Genomic DNA, 20,041 nt, shown 5'->3' on the forward strand with positions numbered 1-20,041 from the left:
ATGAAGAAATACTCAGGATCAAAGAAAAGTGTACCTTTTAAGAACACATCATTTGTTATTTGGCAGGTTTGATTTGACTACAGACACCTTCTCTCTTCCCTTCCCCATATTGTGTGTTTTTATATGAAATCTGGGGAGAGGAGGGTGTCAAGTCAACATCAGTCATGCTCTGCTAGTTTTTTCCAAGCATGTATTTAACCAGTTAGTCATGTAAGTGGGCCCTTGCTGCAGCATCAACAAAAGACCTTTATCATAGTATAAAGGAGGCCAAGAGTTAAAAATACTGGCCTGTCAATATAGAAATAGCTCACACATGTCACTTGTTAACATCAAGTAGAAGATTTGCTGTTAAGACAATAGTAGAGCAGCAACTTCCAGAGCTGTCAGCAGATTGAAAAAATGCTACTACTCAGGCCGATTATGGCTGCACCTTTTCCTTCACCATGCAATGCAGGAGCACTAAAACACTCACCTACTCACTAAATATTAAGGCCAAGAACTGATGCTCAACAGGATCTCACGTTTATTATTGAGAAGTGATTAATGGTGAAAGAAAGGCATCACCCATTCCTCATTGGCTTAACAAGAAAACTGAAGAAACATTCACTACACAGTTTACAATATTTTTTTTTCTTCCAAAATTAATTTTCCTGTAAACAAACAAGCTTTTACCACTGTTCTCAGCCTTCAAATCAAATCAAGCCAGACTTAATCTGTAATCCATATAATGCACAAGAACAGAACATTTCTTAGGACTCTTCGTATTTCACTTTTGAGAGAGAGAAAAAATGAACCACCCCCTCAGACATGACCTCGTAGACAAATCCCATTCAAATCTTCTAGGCATAAAAAAACCCCTCAAGAATTCTTCATAAAATTCCTGTTCCAGTCCATGGGGAAAAAAAAGTTACTCATTCCACTTTCCATGGTGGATGTCCAAAAGAAAGTCACAACTCGGTGTTCCAAGTGCAAATATCAAAAAAATCAGGAGGAAGAGGGGTTCAGGAGGCCAGGAAACCAGGTAAGCTGCAGATTTAAAAATTAGAGGAAAAAATAGGGCATATGCCACTTGCGGATTTTAAAATCCGATAACATAGTAAAAAGACAAACAAAAAAGAAACAAAAACCCCAAAGTATATGGTCTGAAATTACAACCAAAGCCAAAAGAAAGGGGGACAGTTTTCACTTCTACTCTACCTAGAAGGGTTTTTTTGTTTTTTTAAGTCCTATGTCTCTTGTGAAATTTCAGTATTTTTTTTTTTCAAACTGTACGTTTATAAGAGTTTGTATGGAGTCAATGAAATAAGTCCTAATTCCTTCTGGTGTAGTCTTTCTTCCTTTTGAAAGATATCCGAGATGCACCATCTGTGTTGCAGTCTCTGTGAAAGGGCCCAACGGTTTATTTGACACGGCCTTGACGTTCCTATAGGAAAGAGAACAGAAGAAAACAGAGATTGTTAGCGGATAGCAGTACTGAAATGGATTACAATGCCAGAAGATTTAAGATAACATTGAGACGGCTTTCCATATTCTTAATCTACCATGCTAGTAAAATACCTGCTATTTGCCAATTTTCATACTTAAAACACATAGCTTCTGAAACAAAGTGTATCACTAAAAAAGCTTTTCATTTATGCCTTCTCTCAACATATTCAAATTCTTTGACATCTCATGCAAATAAATGTTATGCATACATTTAACTAAACTTAATCTTTACAGTCATAAGAGTAAAAACTGCCGTATAAACTAGCCTACTGCCCCATGATTTTGCTCACAATGACAAATGCCACCTTATAATTTGGAAAAGATAAATAAATGCCTATTATGTTACTTGCTATCTACATTCCAAGTCGTAATATTTAGGCAAGTGATCACTTTTTCATTTTCGGGGAAGATATGTTTGTTCAAATCAATACACTGGTAAGATTCCCCCTCTAAAAGAAGCTATTTCAGGAGAAGAAACTGCCGCTCTAAAAGCAGCCTGTGAATCTGTCTGGTTCCTCTGAAATTTCTTTTTCTTACCAAATTATATTGGCATATTATGCAAGGTAGGGTTTCTCTCTAGAAATTTTAACTTCATAGCTTTTAAGATTCTGTAGCCAGCCTTGGACAAAGTAAATGTTAGCATCTGCCACAGAACAGTACGGGGAAGAATAATTTGTTTGAGAAGTGATGGAACAGAAAACTTTCTAGTACAGTCAAAAGGCAGCAACTACAATCATATCATTTGGCAATGTTAACTCTGAAAGAGGGCTTGATCTATACTATCTACTGCCTCTGCTCATCAGAGATACACTTCTGCTCCATTCTTGCTTATTCTGTGGCAAATAACAGAAGGCAGCAAGATCAGCTTCTGTTGACATGTCTGAGAGAGGAAGCCATATTCATGCAATCTAAAAGATCAAGGCTAGTGACACTTGCTAACAAGTTCAAGCAAATCTAGTAGCTATTCAATCATGACCAATCCCTTCTAAGTTATTCAGAACACCATGTCAGTTGGTTATCACACACTGGTATCAAGACAGGGATGAAAGCAATGCAAATACTGTTCTCACATACAGCTGAAAGAACAAAGATAATATCCAGTGTATAGAAGTTTCATTGAATATAGTATCACCTGTTGGCAAAGCTATCTACTTATCTGTTTGGTCAATGCTTTCATAGAAAATATTTTAGCATAAAATTCTGGAGATAGATAAACTGCAAATGCTACAGCAACAGTGCTATCCACCTGCTATCCACCCCCAAGCTTTGGACTATAATGTTATCAATGACCGCTAGCCATGATGGCTGAAATCTATGGGAATGATAGTATAAACTATATGGAGGACATCTGATTGCTTACCCCTGGCCTAAAGAGTTAAACCACACATAAAAACATATCTAAGAACCACCCAACAATCCATATTTCCTTTACCTTGAGCTGGTAACAGGTGGTTGTACCTGTTTTGAAACCATCTTCTTGCCCCTCCTTTCTCAAAATAGGATCTTAAGATCTGTTTAGACTAGGGATGTCCAACCTTGGCAACTTTAAGATCTGTAGACTTCAACTCCCAGAACTGCTCAGCTAGCATGGGGAATTCTGGGAGTTGACATCTACAGATCTTAAAGTTGCCAAGGCTAGATCTGGTTTTGATCCTGATCTACTTTTCTTAGAGCCAAGTCAACTCTCTCCTAGATGTTTTTCCCTTTTCCATCCTCATTCTCCTTCTTTGGTACTGTACATCCTTTTTGACTAAAAACCTACAGTTAGGGATTGCCTTTTATTAGATAAATTACACTAGGTAACTTTTAAATTTATGGATAAATTTATTTAGAATATTTATGTCCTGTACTTCAATCAGAAAGATTCCAAACAGCTTATAAACCAATAAAACTAAAAATTCCAACCAGCAAGTTTAAAGTCTGAAATGACACAACAGAGAAATTAATGAATACTAAAATGACATTTCTTAGTACAAGGATCTTAGTCTGCCAGAGTTCATAGGAATGGCTATAAGGAAATAAAACCCAATTTACAAAAATAGATAAGCACTTTACTTGTAGAAGTAGAATTCTTTGAATGCAGTTAAATAAATTGCTATCAATGCTCTAACTATATCTTCTTTCTTATTATGTGATAAAGCATTTATTTCACAAGTCATTCTCTGCTTTTCCATGTTTTATTAATATTGTTTGGTGTTTTTATGTATTACAGTTTTAAACATCAATTTATTCCAGGTAAGACATACTGTACTGAAAAGTGTGAAGGAAAAGCCACACAAATAAAATTAATCCCTACAGTAAAATACTATTTTCTGTTTTTCTTTTTTATTAAAAAAAAAAAAAGACAACTTGGAGTAATGCTTGCAATGCTTCCTTGTTCTAATCTAGCCTTTCTCAACTGGAATTTTGTGAGATTGTGATTCAAACCAAACCAAACCACTGTATTCTAAATTTTGTGCACTGCACAATACTATAAACCGTGATACAACTGCCTGCCTGCCATGGTGCATAGATTGTAAAGATTAGACATGAATTGTATTATAAATTTTTCATACTATTTTTTTTCAATTTTTATATAGGGATTCCCCGAGACTTGAACATTATTTCAAGATTCCTTCAGGGTAAAAAAAGTGCCACCAGCTGCACTTCCCTCCAGCCTTCGCTCAAAGCCCCATAACCAGGAGTCTGAAGCAGACCCCAATTTGGAATTTCTGCCCCCCTCCGACCCACACAAAAAGACCCCAAAGGGGGAGACTGTCTTCAACAACACAAACGTTCATTGTATGTATCCAGCCCAGGGGCCGTAGTTTGAGGACCCCTGATTTAGTGCAATGTAAAAAATGCAAGTAATTTTTCTGTGGACCACCAACATTTTCTCGCGGACCACCAGTGGTCTATGGACCACTAGTAGGTGACTGTTGCTTTAGGATCAATGAAAGTGGGCAATTCGCCCAGCGCAAAATAGGATTTAATCTTATTCCATGCTTTTGTCTGACTAGTAGAGAGGGTGATGGCCACATTTTTTTTAAACATAATCTATGTATATTACAATGCTTTATTCCAATTTTTAAGTTTTTGCATTCTGAAAAGAGTTCAACAACACTCCTAGTTCATGTATTGCAGTTCTGGTCACCTGGGGATAAGCGCCTGCTTCTGAGAAATATTTACCAGTCACCACTTAATGCAAGATTACTGGAAAACACACAGAGGAAAAGTAAATGCCATAAAATACAGTGCTAGTGACATAACTTTATGTAGCATTCTGTGAAAGAAAGCACACAGCTTTCAGACTTTTCTAATAACCAGAATTTTGACTTTTATATGAGATGAGTCAGCATGCAGCTGATGGCAAGAAAGTTCAATAATCAGATGAGACACTTTCCCCAACCATTGATTTTTATACACAAACGTGAAATTTGAGAGGCAGCCTCGTAGTTACTACAAAATGTCCCTCCTCATTTTATTCAATCTTGTTTTAAATACAACATTGTAAATGCAATAACTTGATGAAGTATTACGTTACCAGGCCTGTTCCTGTTAACTATTGTACAAATTCAATTATATAATTTAAATGCGTTTGCAAGTCACAGCACAATACAGCAGTGCCCCCCCCCCAACCTTTCTGGCATCATGGATCTGTTTTGGAAGAAAAACTGTCTTCCCAGGGGGAGGGATGGTTTCGCGTGCCATCTAGATCCTGTGCATGCGCAGATGAAACGCTGCTTGCTCACTTGTCTGCTGCCTGTGCAGCCCAGTTCCTAATAGGCCACTGGCCAGTACCAATCCGTGGCCCCGGGGTTAGGGATCCCTGCAGTATAGCATTGTTCTGTTATTTGCAAAATCTTTATATATAAAGTACAGCTAAGACTGGGGCATGAAAAACTTTTTAAGTTTACAGACTTATATCTACGTTCTGACTCTCCACTTCTGATTTAAGCACTCACTTTGTCATAAATCCCAGAATGGAACAAACTATAGCTAAGCAAGGAAGTACTGTAAACCGACTGACTGTAAATTATCTGATGAAACTGCTTCACTTTCCACAAGAAAGGCCTTCATGTTTTCTCCAAAACACCCAATTTCAGATGGGTGCAATAACCAATCTAAGGTAGGTAACGTGTCTGTGGAAAATAAGGGAATATCCACCATGCTGTCCTGTACCAAAGAAAAGTGCTTTTCCCTTTTCCAATGTCTATATGAATACAATTCAAAGATAAATTTAAATCTTTACCCACGCCTTTGTGAACGAATTAAATCTTTCATTTTATTGTATCTGATCTGTTACACTTGCCATCTTTTAGTATTATTTTTTATGTTTTATTGATTGTACTGAAATTTGACTGTTGTGAGCCTCGCTCCCACCCATCATTGAGTCAGGTGCCATACAACTTGAATTTAAGAGTTTTATGCACCATATCTAGCTATTTATCTTATTTGTTTCTATTCTATGTCCTAGTTTTTTGGCCCATTAGACATTCTAGGCAGATGTTTGAACTGTCCCTTGAGAGCTATCCTAAAATCTAGAAACACACAGAGCCTTGCAGGTGAGCACAGAGCAGTATTTTTTTCTTATTAAGAGCCTTTATATATTGTCCCAATCACATGATTTTTCTGCGTACCCTTAGCAGCACTCTAGATGCATACAAGGACATCCCAAAACAAACAAGCTTATTTCAGTCAAAGAACAGCTACAAGTTGAAAGCTTAAAGGCCTTTTGCCTCAAGGCTCTCCTTATTACTGGTACTCCTTACTTACAACAGTTTGTTTAGTGACTGTTCAAAGTTACACAGCACTAAAAAAGAGACTTAGGACTGTTTTCCACATTTAGGATCATTGCAGCATCCCCAGTCACATGATCAAATTCAGATGCTTGGTAACTGATTCAGTGGCGCAGTGGTTACAGTGCAGGACTGCAGGCTCCTTCTCCTGACTGCTGGCTGCCTGCAATTTTCAGGCATGATATTCCCCTCTGAAAAAAAAATCGGGGCCGGCCAAAAGAGACCCCCCCCACCGCGCGCCAAGAAATCGCTGCCCAGCTCCCTTTCGCACCGCCCGCCGCTCGCAACGCCCGCCCGGCCTCCGCTCGCACCGCGTTGCCTCGGGAAGGGGAAGGCAAAACCAGGAGCCGCTGCTGCCATTGCAAAGCGCCGCCGCGGCTCTTCCTTTTTGCTTTTCCTTTCCTGAGGCAACGCGGGACTGGAGCCACGCAGAGCCGCGCCGGCGGTAGCAACTCCTGACTCGGGGCCTCCGAGGGGAGGGGAAGGGGGAGAAGAAGGGGGGAAAGGGGGGGGCGATTTCCAAAAAAATCGGAATTACGATTTTAATCGGAAGAATATCATGTCTGAATTTGGCAGTTCAAATCTCGCCAGGCTCAAGGTTGACTCGGCCTTCCATCCTTCTGAGGTGGGTAAAATGAGGACCCAAATTGCTGGGGGGGCAATAGGCTGACTCTGTAAACTGCTTAGAGGGGTGTAAAACACTGTGAAGCAATATATAAGTCTTCAGTGCTATTGCTAATTCATATTTATGATGGCTGCAGTGTGACAGGGTCATATAATCATCTTTTGCTAACTTCTGGCAAGCAAAGTAAATGGGGAAGCCTGATTCATTTAACAACCATGCTATCTCACTTAGCAACAGAATTTTGAACTCAATTGTGATTGTAAGTCAGGATTAGTTGTATCTGATTACTTCAATTTATATAGCAAAAGCTGTTACTATATCGGCTGTTAAAAATCTTTGCCCTGGGGAATAAGTACAAGTTTCTATTAAAAAATGAAATTAAAATATCATGAAAAAGCCAATAACACTTTTTTATGTCAACCATATTAAACTACTCCAAAAGGAAAGGATAAAGATTTCCTGTTCTTCATACTTAGCCTGGTAATTATTGTTGACTTCAGTTAATCTGATTTACATCACCTAAGTGTGTTTTGTCCAGAAAGGCAAATGAAAAGCAGACTGCAATCATCAGGCAAATTCTTAAAGCTCACATATGTGCTTTGTTGATGCAGTTCTGAATATTAGGAAAATATATGCATTACAGCCCTACATAACATTTTACATCTATAATTGATGAGTTGGGAATAAATTATCAGTAGCCATCCTAACACCAGCAGAAGTGCCGGTATACACTAGATTAGACAATTTATTTTTGCCATTAAGCAGCATAAAATATTTTATATAGAAACATTTATAATACTGTAATGCAAATAGAAAAATTACTTTATTTAAAGATTGGACAATTTGCAGCATACACTGGAATAAAATTATTCAATCGGTGTTTTCATTTTAGGGCTGCAGTTTTGGGTTCTTATAAGGTGTTACAGTTTCAGGATATTGTTATGCACCCAAAGAGACTTGGACATACCATGTTTCTGCAGTATTGGTGTTATAATTTACATAGGAAGAGTTACACAGTAACAAGTAATTATCAAATCAATGAAAGAGTGTAACCCGCCTTAAAAAAAAAGATGTACTAGTAGTCAAATTGAAAAACTGAAGCTTCAAATACATAATCTCTTAACATAATCTCTGCAACAGAGAGAACAGCCAGTCTTAGAAATAGCATTTTATAGCATGAATAGAGAAAGAGCATGAAGAGAGAAGAGAATTATATGATGCAGAACCTGATTCTCGATAAACACTGCTACAGGATAGAGACAGTAATAAATGCTTCTGTCCAGCAAACTTGAAAGCCAAACCCTGCTAGGCTTGGATTCTGATAGGTATGTGTCATCCCAAACTGGCATGCTGAAGATCGAATACAAATCCTGTCATTTTAAGATATAATTGTGAGAAACAATTCATTTTACAGGGAGTACTGAAACAGCTATGTTGGCTTAGTCATGTTGTTTGGAAAAGGCCACAGGATACAAATATTTTGTTTTTGAGGATTCTGAATTCCAATTAGAAAAAGCAGCTTCAGGACTTTTTCAATTTTAATCTTTAAGTATCAAATACTGTTAAGATTAAAAACAAATACTTGTGGGGGGGAGTGCCTCCATGTTAGTGCTGACTCCCAGACAGGGTCCCTGCAATCTCTTGGCAAGATTTTGGAAGTGGTTTGCCAATGTCTCCTTCTTAGGGCTAAGAGTGTGAGACTGGCTCAACAAGATCACCTGTCTGGCTTTGTGCCTAAGGTAGGACTAGAATTCAGTGTCTCCTGCTTTCTCACCTGGTGCCTTCACTACTACACCAAATTTGCTGCCTATTCAAAAAATAAAGTAATCAAGCACATCCAAGTAATATATTTCTGCTGCCCTGCTATTTTTCACACCTGTATTTTCTTTACTGCTTTTAATCTCCATGATGAATTTTAACATTATTTCTGCTTTATCCAGATGCTTTGTTGACATGATTACCTTAAAAATATTATGCCTGTAAGTTTTCACATTTCTCCTACAAATGATCGTAATTTTTCATTTAGAGGCTATGATTATCTACATTAGTCTTTCCATGATACTGCCATACCATAACCACGATGTGACAGCATAAATCCTACCCACTTAAGAAAACACACATTTCAGTATAAAAATCAAGAGGAGAAAAAAAAAAAGAGCATATCTATGATTTTTCAAAACATAGTTATACTAGATAAATCAGCATCTAAGTCAATGGCTTAGATACCAAGAATTATATAGCTCATTCCAACTGCTCAAGATACAAGGTTTTCTTGCACAACAGTCTCGTTTTAAAGGACATACTTTTTTTAAAAAAAACACCCTTTTTAGGCAAGTTGGGAGGGTCACTAATAACTAGAGCAGTGGTTCTCAGCCTTTTCTTCACCATGGACCCCCTTTAAATACTTTTTGTGGCCAAGACTTAACTCAAAATTTAAATCATAACATTTCTTCAAGCCTTTGTGGGGGCCCTGTGACAATACTGCGGGCCCCCAGGGATGAGAACACTGAACTAGAATACACCTTTAGCAGCTTTGAGGGTACTTCGGTGCTATACTGATTACCAATTCATCAGTTGGTGCCTCAAGAAAAAAAGAAAAAGAAATAGCTGCAGAAGGCAAAGCTGATCTTATTCCTGGAGTTAAAAAATTGTGACACCATAAACAAGACATATCATACCAAGGATATTGATTGAAAAGGATTTCCACCCATAATTCAGTTTACTTAATTCGGTTCACGAAGAAAACTATAAGCACTATTATCCAGAGCATCTCATGGGGAGTCTTGCTGTCCCTACATGCTTAAATGTCATGTTCTTCTATACTACACAAACTTACAATTTGGCTAGAGCAGATTCCGGTTTAAATATCAGTGCCAAAAGTTATACATACACTTAATGATAACCTCTGCAAATCTACTTGTGTATTGAGGTTCACAACTTACTCGATCTTATAACATCCAGCCTCCCCTTTATTTCTCTTCCCTGGCTGTTCAACAAGTTACCTTTTTCACATTTTCCTCCTCTTCCTGGCGTTTCTCATAGTGTGAGAAGTCATCAAAGATGGAAGTGGTGTGCTTGTAGGTAGCAATGATTTTCAGCACCTGTTTGGCCTTTTCCAGAGGCACCTCCTGAGTGTCCCTGGAGTTGGTCACTGGTTTATTCTCATTGTTCTCTAGGCGAATGTGCCGCAGTTGGCTGTTGGGAACGTCCTTCACAAAAATCCACCTGACATCAAATCGCCCCTTCCATTTGTCCTGGGACCACACACCAGCACACGTATTGTAGTCCACGGCAGATTTCATTTCTGCCACTCCACAGAAATGACCGCTGCCGTTGACACTGAACAGTAAGTAAACAGGACCTTTTCCATTCATGGACCGATAAGCAGCATCCAGTCTCTTATTACCATGCTCTGTACTGCACCAGATGTTATATTTAATGGAACGGTGGATGTCGTCTTCAGAGTAACTCTTGATAATGAAGACCCTCCCATGTTTTGGGTTCCAGTCAAAATCCTTTGGGTTGTAGTTGTTGATAGATCTCAACTTCTCCAAGACAGGGTGGGGCTCCAAAGGCGCAGACCCAGAGGTGGCTTGAGACTGTCCTACTGCATTGCCATCAACTCCATTTTGGCCAAATCCATTTCCACGGTTACGAGGCGCGACCCAACGGGCAGGCTGAGCTGCCTGCTGCTGAACTGGCAACTGAGTTGGTTGAGGTGGTGCAGGTGGCAGAGGTTGTGGCTGTTGTCCTGCTGAAGGCTGCATTGCTGGTGGGCTATTATTCATCTGTTGACCCATTGGCTGGGGAGATATTTGGGTTGGTGGCTGACCAATATTCTGAACTAAAGCCTGGGAAGGGTTTTTTGCCACTGGTCCTTTATTATCCCAAGTTCCAATGTCCATATTGTGTTTAATGGGGGGCGGTGGAAGACTTGAGCCTGCAATCCCATTCTTGGTCTTCAGCTTGGGCTGCTGTTTTGCAGGTTTGCTTGCAATATCAGCCCAGGATGTTGGTTTGGGAGGAGCAATAGTAGCTGGGGGCAAGCTATTAGAAGTTCCAATATTACTGGCGATAGACCCACTGCCAACGGCAGAGCCAACAACTTTTGGGACATTGCTTGCTACATCAGTGCTGCCTAGTTTCAAGGCGGCCATTCCTTGGTCTATGGTGTTCATGCCAGGTGCCTTATTCAAGGTGTCATTAGCAAACGCTGACTGTCCATCAATCATAGCTCCACCCAGCGAACTTGGTGCGTAAGCATAGTTGCTACTGTATCCTGAACTTTGAGTTGATTGCCCCTGAGAACTGTTATTACCCCAAGCAGAGAAGTCAATCCCACTTGGAAAAAAGTTAAAGCCATGCTGTCCCAGAAAGGGTGTGCTGCCAAGGGCCCCTGGCTGTCCAAACATGGCATCGGGGAGAAAATGAGGCTCTCCATTGCTTAGCTGCCCATAAGAAGTCAAATAGGGCATAGGTGGATCCCCCCCAGTAGACCAAGCAGCTTCACCCAAGGAGTAGGAAAATCCAATGGATGGGCTGTAGTAATTCGGCATGTAGGAATCTGACATTGCAGTATATGCGTTGTTCTGGAAGAAAAAAACAAGAACTAAAGAGTTAGACTGAACAATATGTGCTATAGCATGAAAACTAGATGAAACCCACGTGTAGATTATTCTTCCTTGTTATCTTTTCAAGGCCAAATTTTTCTTTATAATACAGGGCTACACAAAAAAGCGAGCTACTGATTTCAGAGCATCAGAGAAAATGAAGCCATCCTACGTCTTATCCAAACCTCAAAAAGAAATTCACTCTTGCTACAAAACGCCATTTAATTTGGAGGGGGGTATATCTTTTAATCTATGTAGTACTTTACTGAGGTATAGGTGGAAGACAAAACACATAGGAAGATCAATTACAAGTAATTCTAGCTTGCTTCCTTTAAAAAAAACAGCTACTGAAATTTAAATTATTTGTAAATGGACCAAATAATTTAAATATTGTTTATTTAAATGGTTTTAAGAATAAAAGAATTCCACCCATCTCCTTAAAGTAACAATAGTGATGCAAGTTAAAACATCACCTAAGTGAAATCTTGGGCTATGCCTTTACAAGCCAATGAACACACCAAAAAAGATATAGAAAGAATGGTTCACCAATCATATTTCAATACCAAATTTCTTAGCAATAGAATATTGTATCTTCCCAACCAAAACACTGGAAATATCTCATGTATGTTTTGAATGGAATTGTCACCAGATCACTGACTACAGGAAGCTATCATTTCATTCTGCAATTCCATCACTAAAACCTTTAAATTTCTCATTTATGTTAGCTCAATTAAAAATATATAAAAAATCAGTGGCAACTCTTCACTATGAACAGCTTCAGATAACAGTATAAGGCAATCTTCTATTTACAGTATTCAAGTGTAGATATAAATAGCATTACATTATAAATAAATATAAGACTTAAGTACTAGAAACAAACCAAACAACTGAATGAAGAGTTAGTCATAATGATTTCTTGATCTTGAAATGCTGAAAGAAATTATACTATCCTTTAAGGGATCATTTAGGTCTGATTTAAAGACATCTATGCTGATCAGCAACTGTCTAACAATTGCTCTAAAATGATGCTTAGGAGTGACAACACTGAGATTTGTCCCAGTTTCATTCAATCAAATATTTAAGAATGATAACAGAGAAATATAATTCCATAATTTGCTAATTGAACCCCAAACATCAGATGGCTGAATGTAACTCATGTTTAATGTTAGACCAAGGTTTTATTAACATTTACAAATAACTATGCTTCTGAAATGCACTTTAAAAACAAAATAATTTCCTAAAGGTCCAATTGCTTTAATAACATAGAGATTAAACAAGCCTATCAGATTTTTAAAGGAATGATTAAACAGAGGGGTAAGACTGAGTATGGTGCTGTACTCACACAAAAAATGTTCTAAAATGTTATTGAAAGTACCTGAAAATAGATTTTGCCATTAACTGCACAGGTTAAGGATATATCCTGTTGCAGCAAATACATGATAAACTATGTATCTACAACACCCCCCTGCTCACCATTTAAAGGACTTCCTAGAATGACTCAGTCTCATTAAACTTCCTGATGACTGAAGTAATGACAAAGCTCAAATGCATGAGCATTTTATCAAAATTGGATTAGCATTGCAGGCTATTCTTGCCTATTTAACCGGTGATATTCCAATTTACAACAGGAAATTAAAAGGTTAATAAGGCTGCATCCTTTCCTAGTAACAACAACTTGCAGAGATAGTGCTCTGCTGTCACTGCTAGGAACAAACTATGATGAAACAACAACAAATTACAAAAACTACAAATTAATGGTTAGTCAACATGTACATGTCTAGATCTCTCTCTCTCTCTCTCTCTCTCTCTGTGTGTGTGTGTGTGTGTGTGTGTGTACATACAATGACTAAGTCAAGCTACCTTAGGGCCTATCTTTTAAATAGAGCTTACTCTATATAGACTTAAACTTGGGCAGGTTTGCATATACAGGTCTGTTCTTGTTTTTTTAGATATTTGGAAGGAGGGAAGCCATTCCCATCAACAGCAAGGATATAATTACAAGAGCACAATTGCAAGTTCAACATGTGCACATTTATAATTGACAAATAGCCAAGAAACTGGGCAATAAAATGCTCATTTTACAGCACAAAAACTGTATGGCTTTGAACAATTATTTGGAAGAGTCTCGGAAGAGTTCAGAAGTAACCAATCATACATTATCCAGCTTCCAGAATTAATAAGTTACACAGCAATCCACTGTGTGGGAATTTCTGAAAAAAAAGTCAATTAGTTCCCTACCCTGACACTTCTTGGTAACTTTCCATATCATGTTTATGGATCCATTCCTCTCATACAAAAGGCCTGTTCATTGAAGATTATGTGAAAACCACATTAGATGCCTTAAGTATGTTCACAATACTATATATTTTTCACAGTGTAGATCCTGTTGTCAACTTAGCTGATACTTGCAGTAACTGGAATAGAAATAATCAGCAGTGGACAGAAACTAGGTAGTCAGCTGAAAGTTCACCCTAGCTCCATGATGGCGAACCTATAGCACGCGTGCCGGAAGTGGCATGCAGAGCCATTTCTGCCGGCCCGCGAGCCATCACCCCAGATTAGGTCCACTGCGCATACGCCTCCCGCCAGCCAGCAAATTGTTGGGTATCTGCTGCACATGCACGAGACACACATGCATGTGCAGGTATTGCGCATGCATGCACAGGGGCAAGGGGGTCGTGCGCGCATTGCATTATGGGTGCAAGCACACACACACACTTTTGGCACGTGAGGATGAAAAGGTTAGCCATCACTGCTCTAGCTCAACGGCCCCCAACCTTTTGGGCATCAGGGGCTGGTTCTGGGAGAGAGGTTTTTCCACAGATCAGTGCCGATCCACGTTATCGGGGGTTGGGGGCCCCTGCCCTAGTTTTCTCCTAAGCTGGAACTTTGTTTTCTGTGAAGTTCCCAGATCAAAATATTGCTACTATTTCTTCAGTTTAAAGTTGATCCCTATCCTTTATGATTTTATAACTTCAAAGTTCATCTACAATTTTGTAGTTTTCCTTTCAAGACTTTTCAGAAACTGCACGAAGATATTACACTATAGGCTTAGCTGCAGACTCAAGAACACTTTATAACAAGCATTCTGATTCCTTCCAGCTATGTTCAAACTACAAATCCAATTCTCCAATTGTTGGCCCTGTGCAATGACTGCTGGGCAATATTAGCATGTGACCATGTCACTGGACACTAGAATCCAGCAGCATGCAAAAAGTCCTAGGATGCTCTTCCAAATGATGGAATTCTTACTCCCTCAAATCCCTGCAAAAGTTTGCACATAAGAAAATATCTGTCATTGTTCTCCTTGTAGTAAACAAAGGAAATGAATTCAGAGCTTACAAATTAGAAGACTGGATCTAACTATACATAGAAATGCTTCTCAACACTTAAAACTGCTAAAAGGTTGTTTAGAACAATGATAGGTAGATAAAAAGGATACTTATTTTGACTAAATCTTGACTATTGAAGACTAAAAGACATTTTCATAAAATATTCTTGGCAGCCACACAGGAAAAAATGCCATTATGATTTTGGGGGATATTTTTTCAACTTCCCAGTTTAGTTTACAAGTTATATTTCCTAGCTCTTCTACTCGAACACTAACAAGACTCATCCCTATTTAGCTTTTGGGAATCAGCCAAGAACAGCCATGTAAGAGAACATATTGTACATATAGTTTACTAGCTCTCAACCTCTGTGAAATGTTAGGCCTTACTAGATGTATGATCTCAATAGAAGTGGGTTAAGATCCAAAAGCTAATTAAGGTACTTAATTTCAATCATAATCCACAATTCATTTCTATAAACTAACAGTGTTTATTGCACTACAAGGTGAACTATAAACCACCTAGAGATGCCTTTAGAAGAGATGGGCACCATACAAACTTAATAAACATGCATGGAATAGAGTTGGTCAGCTTATTTTAAATGTACTTACTCAGAAATTCAGACAATTCTGTAGAAAATTATTCCTTAATGTATTAAATTCGGTCCCACTGAAGAGGCTTACAAGATTTATAAAGTGTAAGACATTGCTATAAGCTGCTAGCAAGCATTAACAGCTAATTAGGGAATGAGCTGAGTATAAATTATCAAAGCAGAGAAATAAGCTGAATTCTAGATGGCATGAGAAAAAGGGATTGAATAAAAGCAAAAAGCATCATGAAACAAATAAGTACATTTTCTAACACTCACCGGTCTGGCCTGAGGACTCAAGTAAGGTTCGATATCATCATCATTTAAGCTGTCTTTCTGATGCACTGATCCATTTTGCACTAAAAACAAATGTTTTGACAAGATTACCAATTCTGATATTAATGTTCAATCATTTATACATGAAGAACCCTTTGTCAGAAATTGGACATGTTTAAGATTAGTTATTACTGCTCACGGATAAGAGTATACATTAACTTCTCATAGTATCCATCTGTTTCATTGGGGATTAGTGGTAGGCAGTGGGGTTAAATTAAGTCCTGCAAATATATTGTCCTGGTAAATAATTCCAATGTATTTTACTAAAAAATACAGTAAACCTGGAAATTGGGTGGGGTACAAATTTAATAAGTAAAACCATCATGTAATGTGACTACGCCTCCATGAGGATTTGAGATTTGAAGGGAAGCTTTAGTTGACTAACATATGCAGTTGGGGGGGAATAGCACCTATCATCCAATATACATTCAGCGGTCATGTAAAAGGCAATGTCAACACCTCTCTGCTGCACTGAGGCAGGATTATCACTAATTAGGTGGAAATTACAGAAAAATCAATAATGTTCACGTTAGATATAGTATATTATGTATGCTCATACTTAAACCATCAAAAACCACATTATAGGTTAAGTATAATCTGAAAATTCTTCCATCTATGGCACAGATGCTTCCTAAGAACAAGAGGTTTGGTTTGCTTTTTTTCAACAACTGAGTAATATTCCTAAGAGGAACTTATTTTTGTTGCTTCTTTCTCTACAAGCAGAAGCTAACCATCTCTCTCAAGGAAGTTGTAGACATCTCTATGCATCTGAGGAAGCTGCAGCTCAAACAAGTTATGTCTTTTAATAAAATTTGTTAGTAAAAAAAAGGTGCTACCAGATTCCTGACTCCCCCCCCCCCCAAGATTATTACTGCAGATGTAGTACTAAACAAAGGGTCAGACTGAATAACCTCCAAGTTCCCTTCCTTTGTTTGGATTTTAAACTTTTGAATTCATAATAGAGCTTACAAGCACTTCCTTTTCTGACAATCTACATCACATTCACAGGCATTTCAAGAAAAGAGAAAGAAAGCCCGCATGGCTTTCAAGGAGTTTTAATTTTGCTTCTGGAAGCCATAAATTAGGCCCTTGAGGCAGCTGACTATGCACACTACTCTCACTTCAGCCTTCAAAGGTTACATTTAAAGCTATGCCTACTCATTAAAACAAGGAAAGTTTTTAAAAAAGTAAATATGAAAGATAAGATTAGTTATCTATTGATATTTATTCAGGCCATTCATTTCCCCCTTTGGTTTGAATACTGCAGATCCAGCTACCTAGGTGGAATAATCTTTTAAAAAGGGTCATTTTGGGGTTTTTTTTTTTTTTTTTTTTGTTGCTTTTTAAATGTCTTCCTGGAAGCGGCCCTCCCCTTTTTGTGTGGGGCTCTTCACACCAAACCATTCCTTATCACCCTTCTGCCAATATGGGTGGGTGGGTGAGTGGCCCAATTGGAGAGAACATACAGAGGAAAAGAGAGGGGAAGAAATTCAACTACCAGAATCAGCCACTGAACCGTTTTGAATGTTTTTTTTTCACTCGGGGCTTTTTTTAATTGTGACTCAACTTTTTTTCTTTCTACAGTAATCGACAAACCTCTCCCTTGCCCAGCCCGATAGAAAGGGACCTATTCATAGGCTGCTTTGCCTTTTACGGAGAAGGACACCATTAAACTATCCTGGACAAGCAAGCCGGCCGTTTTCAGAGTCGCAACCTCTGCAGGCAGTTCAGTGCAAGAGACTGGAAGCCTCCGATCCCACATCTTTTGCAGGGGGTGGGGGGGTGTTTCTCGCTTTTTAGGGTTAAACGCCCCCGCCCCGCCTTCCTTCCTTCCTCCCAGAGAGAGCGAGGGACCCGGGCCCACACATGGCAGAGACAAGGGACACCGTCATAAGCTGGAACTCGGAGTCGCCCTCCCTCCCTCCTCCTCCCCCGAGCCCCCCTCAGAAAACCGCCCCCCCCCATACACAGCGCGACTGCGGCTTCCTCACCTTTGGTGCCTTGTCCCTTCGGTCTCTGGAGCGGACACGAGGAGGCGGCGGCGGCCAGAGCGAGGCAGGAAGGGGAAGAGGGAGAGAAGCCATAAGTCATGCGGCGGCAAAGAACAGGCCCGTCCGGGCAAAGGAGGGAGGGGAGAAAGAAGCCGAGCCCCAACCTAGGCCGCTCCGACCTGCCGGCGGGAGACGGAGGAGGAGGAGGGCCAGGCCCGGCGGGGGTTCGTTTGCGAAGGGAGGGTACGCGAGGTAAGTGGAGGCGCGAGCCTTTCTCCGTCCGTTTGGCCGCCCCCCTTTCCTTCCCCCGGCTAGGCCTGAAGCCGGGGCCTTTCCCAGCGTAGCGCCCCTCACGCTTGGGGCGCCGCTCTCTCTCTCTCTCTCCTACCGCCAGGCGGCTTACCTGCTCCAGGAGGCTGCTGGCCGACATGGCTCTCCGTTAAGCGGCGGGGTTCCGAGGCGAGCTGCGCGGCGAGGTGTGGGGCGGGAGTGGCGGCAACGGCGGCGGCTTTGTCCGGGGAAGGAGGAGCAGCAGCAGACACACCGCGCGGATCGCTCTCGGCTTCCTGGCGGACTCTGACTGGCTCGCCCCGCCCGCGGCTCCGCCCGCCCGCCTCGCTCTTGCGTCGGCGCTCTAGCCGCTCGACGGCTGCCCACAGCTCGCGCTCTATGGTGCTCGCCCGCCCGATCGCGCGCGCGCTCGGCCGCGGAGGCGGAAGGCGGGGGGGGGAGACGAGGTGGGGGGCGAATGGGCGAGCGCGGCAAGCAGGATGGCTCGTCTCGCCTCACCAAGCGACGGTCACGCGGCCGAAAGGCGAGAGGAGAGGCGCGCGCGCTCTTAAGGGAGCAGGCGCGAAGCCAGGCGGAAAAAAAGGGGGCGGGGGGAAAGAGAAGGAGGCGGTGGCGGCAGCCTGGAGCAGCATTGGTGGGAGAAAAGCACGACGGGTAAAATGGCTGATGGCGCTTGTTTGTAAAAAGGGTGTCGGCAGCGCCCCCTTTGGGGAAGTTTGGAAAGGCAGGCAGGGAAATGCCCTGGAGAAAGAAGTGGCGAACGGTGCGAGCGGTCTTTCCACGTGTACATATATATTACACGAGTTGTATGAATCTGGTGTGGACGAGGAATCGAGAGTTACTGACCGCGGCGATAAGGACTGTCCCTTTCCGCTGGGCTTGCATCAGTGAACCTTTAATTCCTAACTAGCGTCTCTAAATCATCCCTACCTGAAGTGGGGAAGGCAGGGAAAGGGAACGTTGGCCTGGAGTAGAGTTTGACGTTTATGTTAAGCTCAAAGTGTAAGTTGCAGCTTTCTCCTTCCTCTTTTGCTGACTTCAGCGTCGAGCCTACAATCTGGGAATTCTCTGGTGACCCCAGATCCAGGTATAAACCAGGAAGAAACTGATTAAACCAGGAAGAAACTGGCTTGCCTGTTCAGCTTTCTAGATCTGCCAAAGCTGGCTGATGATTACTTATGCATAATATGCTGAGCCATGATGGGCTTGTTTTGTTTTGTTTTGTTTTGTCATGTTATGGGTCACTGTGATTTGTAAAATATTGTTGGATTGGTACATGCTTTGTATGGTCTCTTGCTTGAACAGGGGGTTTGGACTATAAGGCCTCCCAAGGTCCCTTCCAACTCTGTTATTTCCTTTTATTTTCTCCACAAGATGCTTGTGATAAACTGGGTTGAGAGTGGGTGCCCTCAAAGTCACCCAGTGTTGCTTGTGACTGATGGCATACTTGAATCTGGGTCTGATCCTACACACCATCACAAATCACACTGGCAGTTATTTGCTTTAGGTGCGAGATCCTTTTGAGTGCCTGAGTGTATAAAGCTGGTATATGAAAACATGGACCTATTGAGCCAAGTAGACACATCTTATTATTAAATCCTGTTAGTTTACTACATGTACTGTGCTATGAACAGTGTATTGAAAAGTTATACTTAAATCATCTAAATTGTTTCTGAGTTGTTACACATATCATTTTTAGTAAACAAAACTTTGTTGAGAAAAAAAAATGTTTAGTGACCTTTCTTTGAACTGAAATAGACTGCTGAGTTTACAGCCCAGAGCAGACACTTTTATTAATTGTGATAACTAAAGAATTATGGACCAGCTTTGGACAAGTGAAAAGTTCTGGTTCTCAAGGATGGTATGCAAATTTCTGCCATTTTTCATCTGCACAAGAACTGTGATCAGATCCATACACTCTGCTTAACCATATTTTAATCATGCATTGTTAAATAACCCACATTTGGTAGAGTTCAAGCCTTGTACTAAAGCAAAAAGAGATCAAAT

General features: G+C 40.5%; 1 protein-coding gene across 1 annotated transcript; it reads right to left on the minus strand.

Moving 5' to 3' along the window:
- Positions 1 to 500: 500 nt before the first annotated feature.
- Positions 501 to 18,673, minus strand: YTHDF2 (YTH N6-methyladenosine RNA binding protein F2). Its single transcript, XM_026676115.2, has 5 exons — positions 18,147 to 18,673; positions 17,744 to 17,768; positions 15,696 to 15,775; positions 9,891 to 11,477; positions 501 to 1,423 (listed from the first exon to the last, which is right to left on the minus strand). The coding sequence occupies exons 1-5, from the start codon at positions 18,171 to 18,173 to the stop codon at positions 1,400 to 1,402; spliced, it is 1,743 nt and encodes a 580-aa protein (XP_026531900.1). The 5' UTR covers positions 18,174 to 18,673; the 3' UTR covers positions 501 to 1,399.
- Between the last annotated feature and the right edge of the window lie 1,368 nt (positions 18,674 to 20,041).

Source organism: Notechis scutatus, chromosome 8 (genome assembly GCF_049901735.1).
Source record: "Notechis scutatus isolate UNSWTSFEM ecotype Mainland chromosome 8, rNotScu1.2, whole genome shotgun sequence".
In the NCBI taxonomy this organism is placed as follows: Eukaryota; Metazoa; Chordata; class Lepidosauria; order Squamata; family Elapidae; genus Notechis; species Notechis scutatus.

Excerpts from the sequence above, each read along its gene's own strand:
- YTHDF2 (XM_026676115.2), bottom strand. The coding sequence starts at position 18,173 with ATGTCGGCCAGCAGCCTCCTGGAGCAG. Across the intron at positions 11,478-15,695 it reads TGAGTCCTCAGGCCAGACCG|AACAACGCATATACTGCAAT; the intron begins GTGAGTGTTAGA and ends TTTTTCTTCCAG. Across the intron at positions 1,424-9,890 it reads AGGAGGAAAATGTGAAAAAG|GAACGTCAAGGCCGTGTCAA; the intron begins GTAACTTGTTGA and ends TCTTTCCTATAG.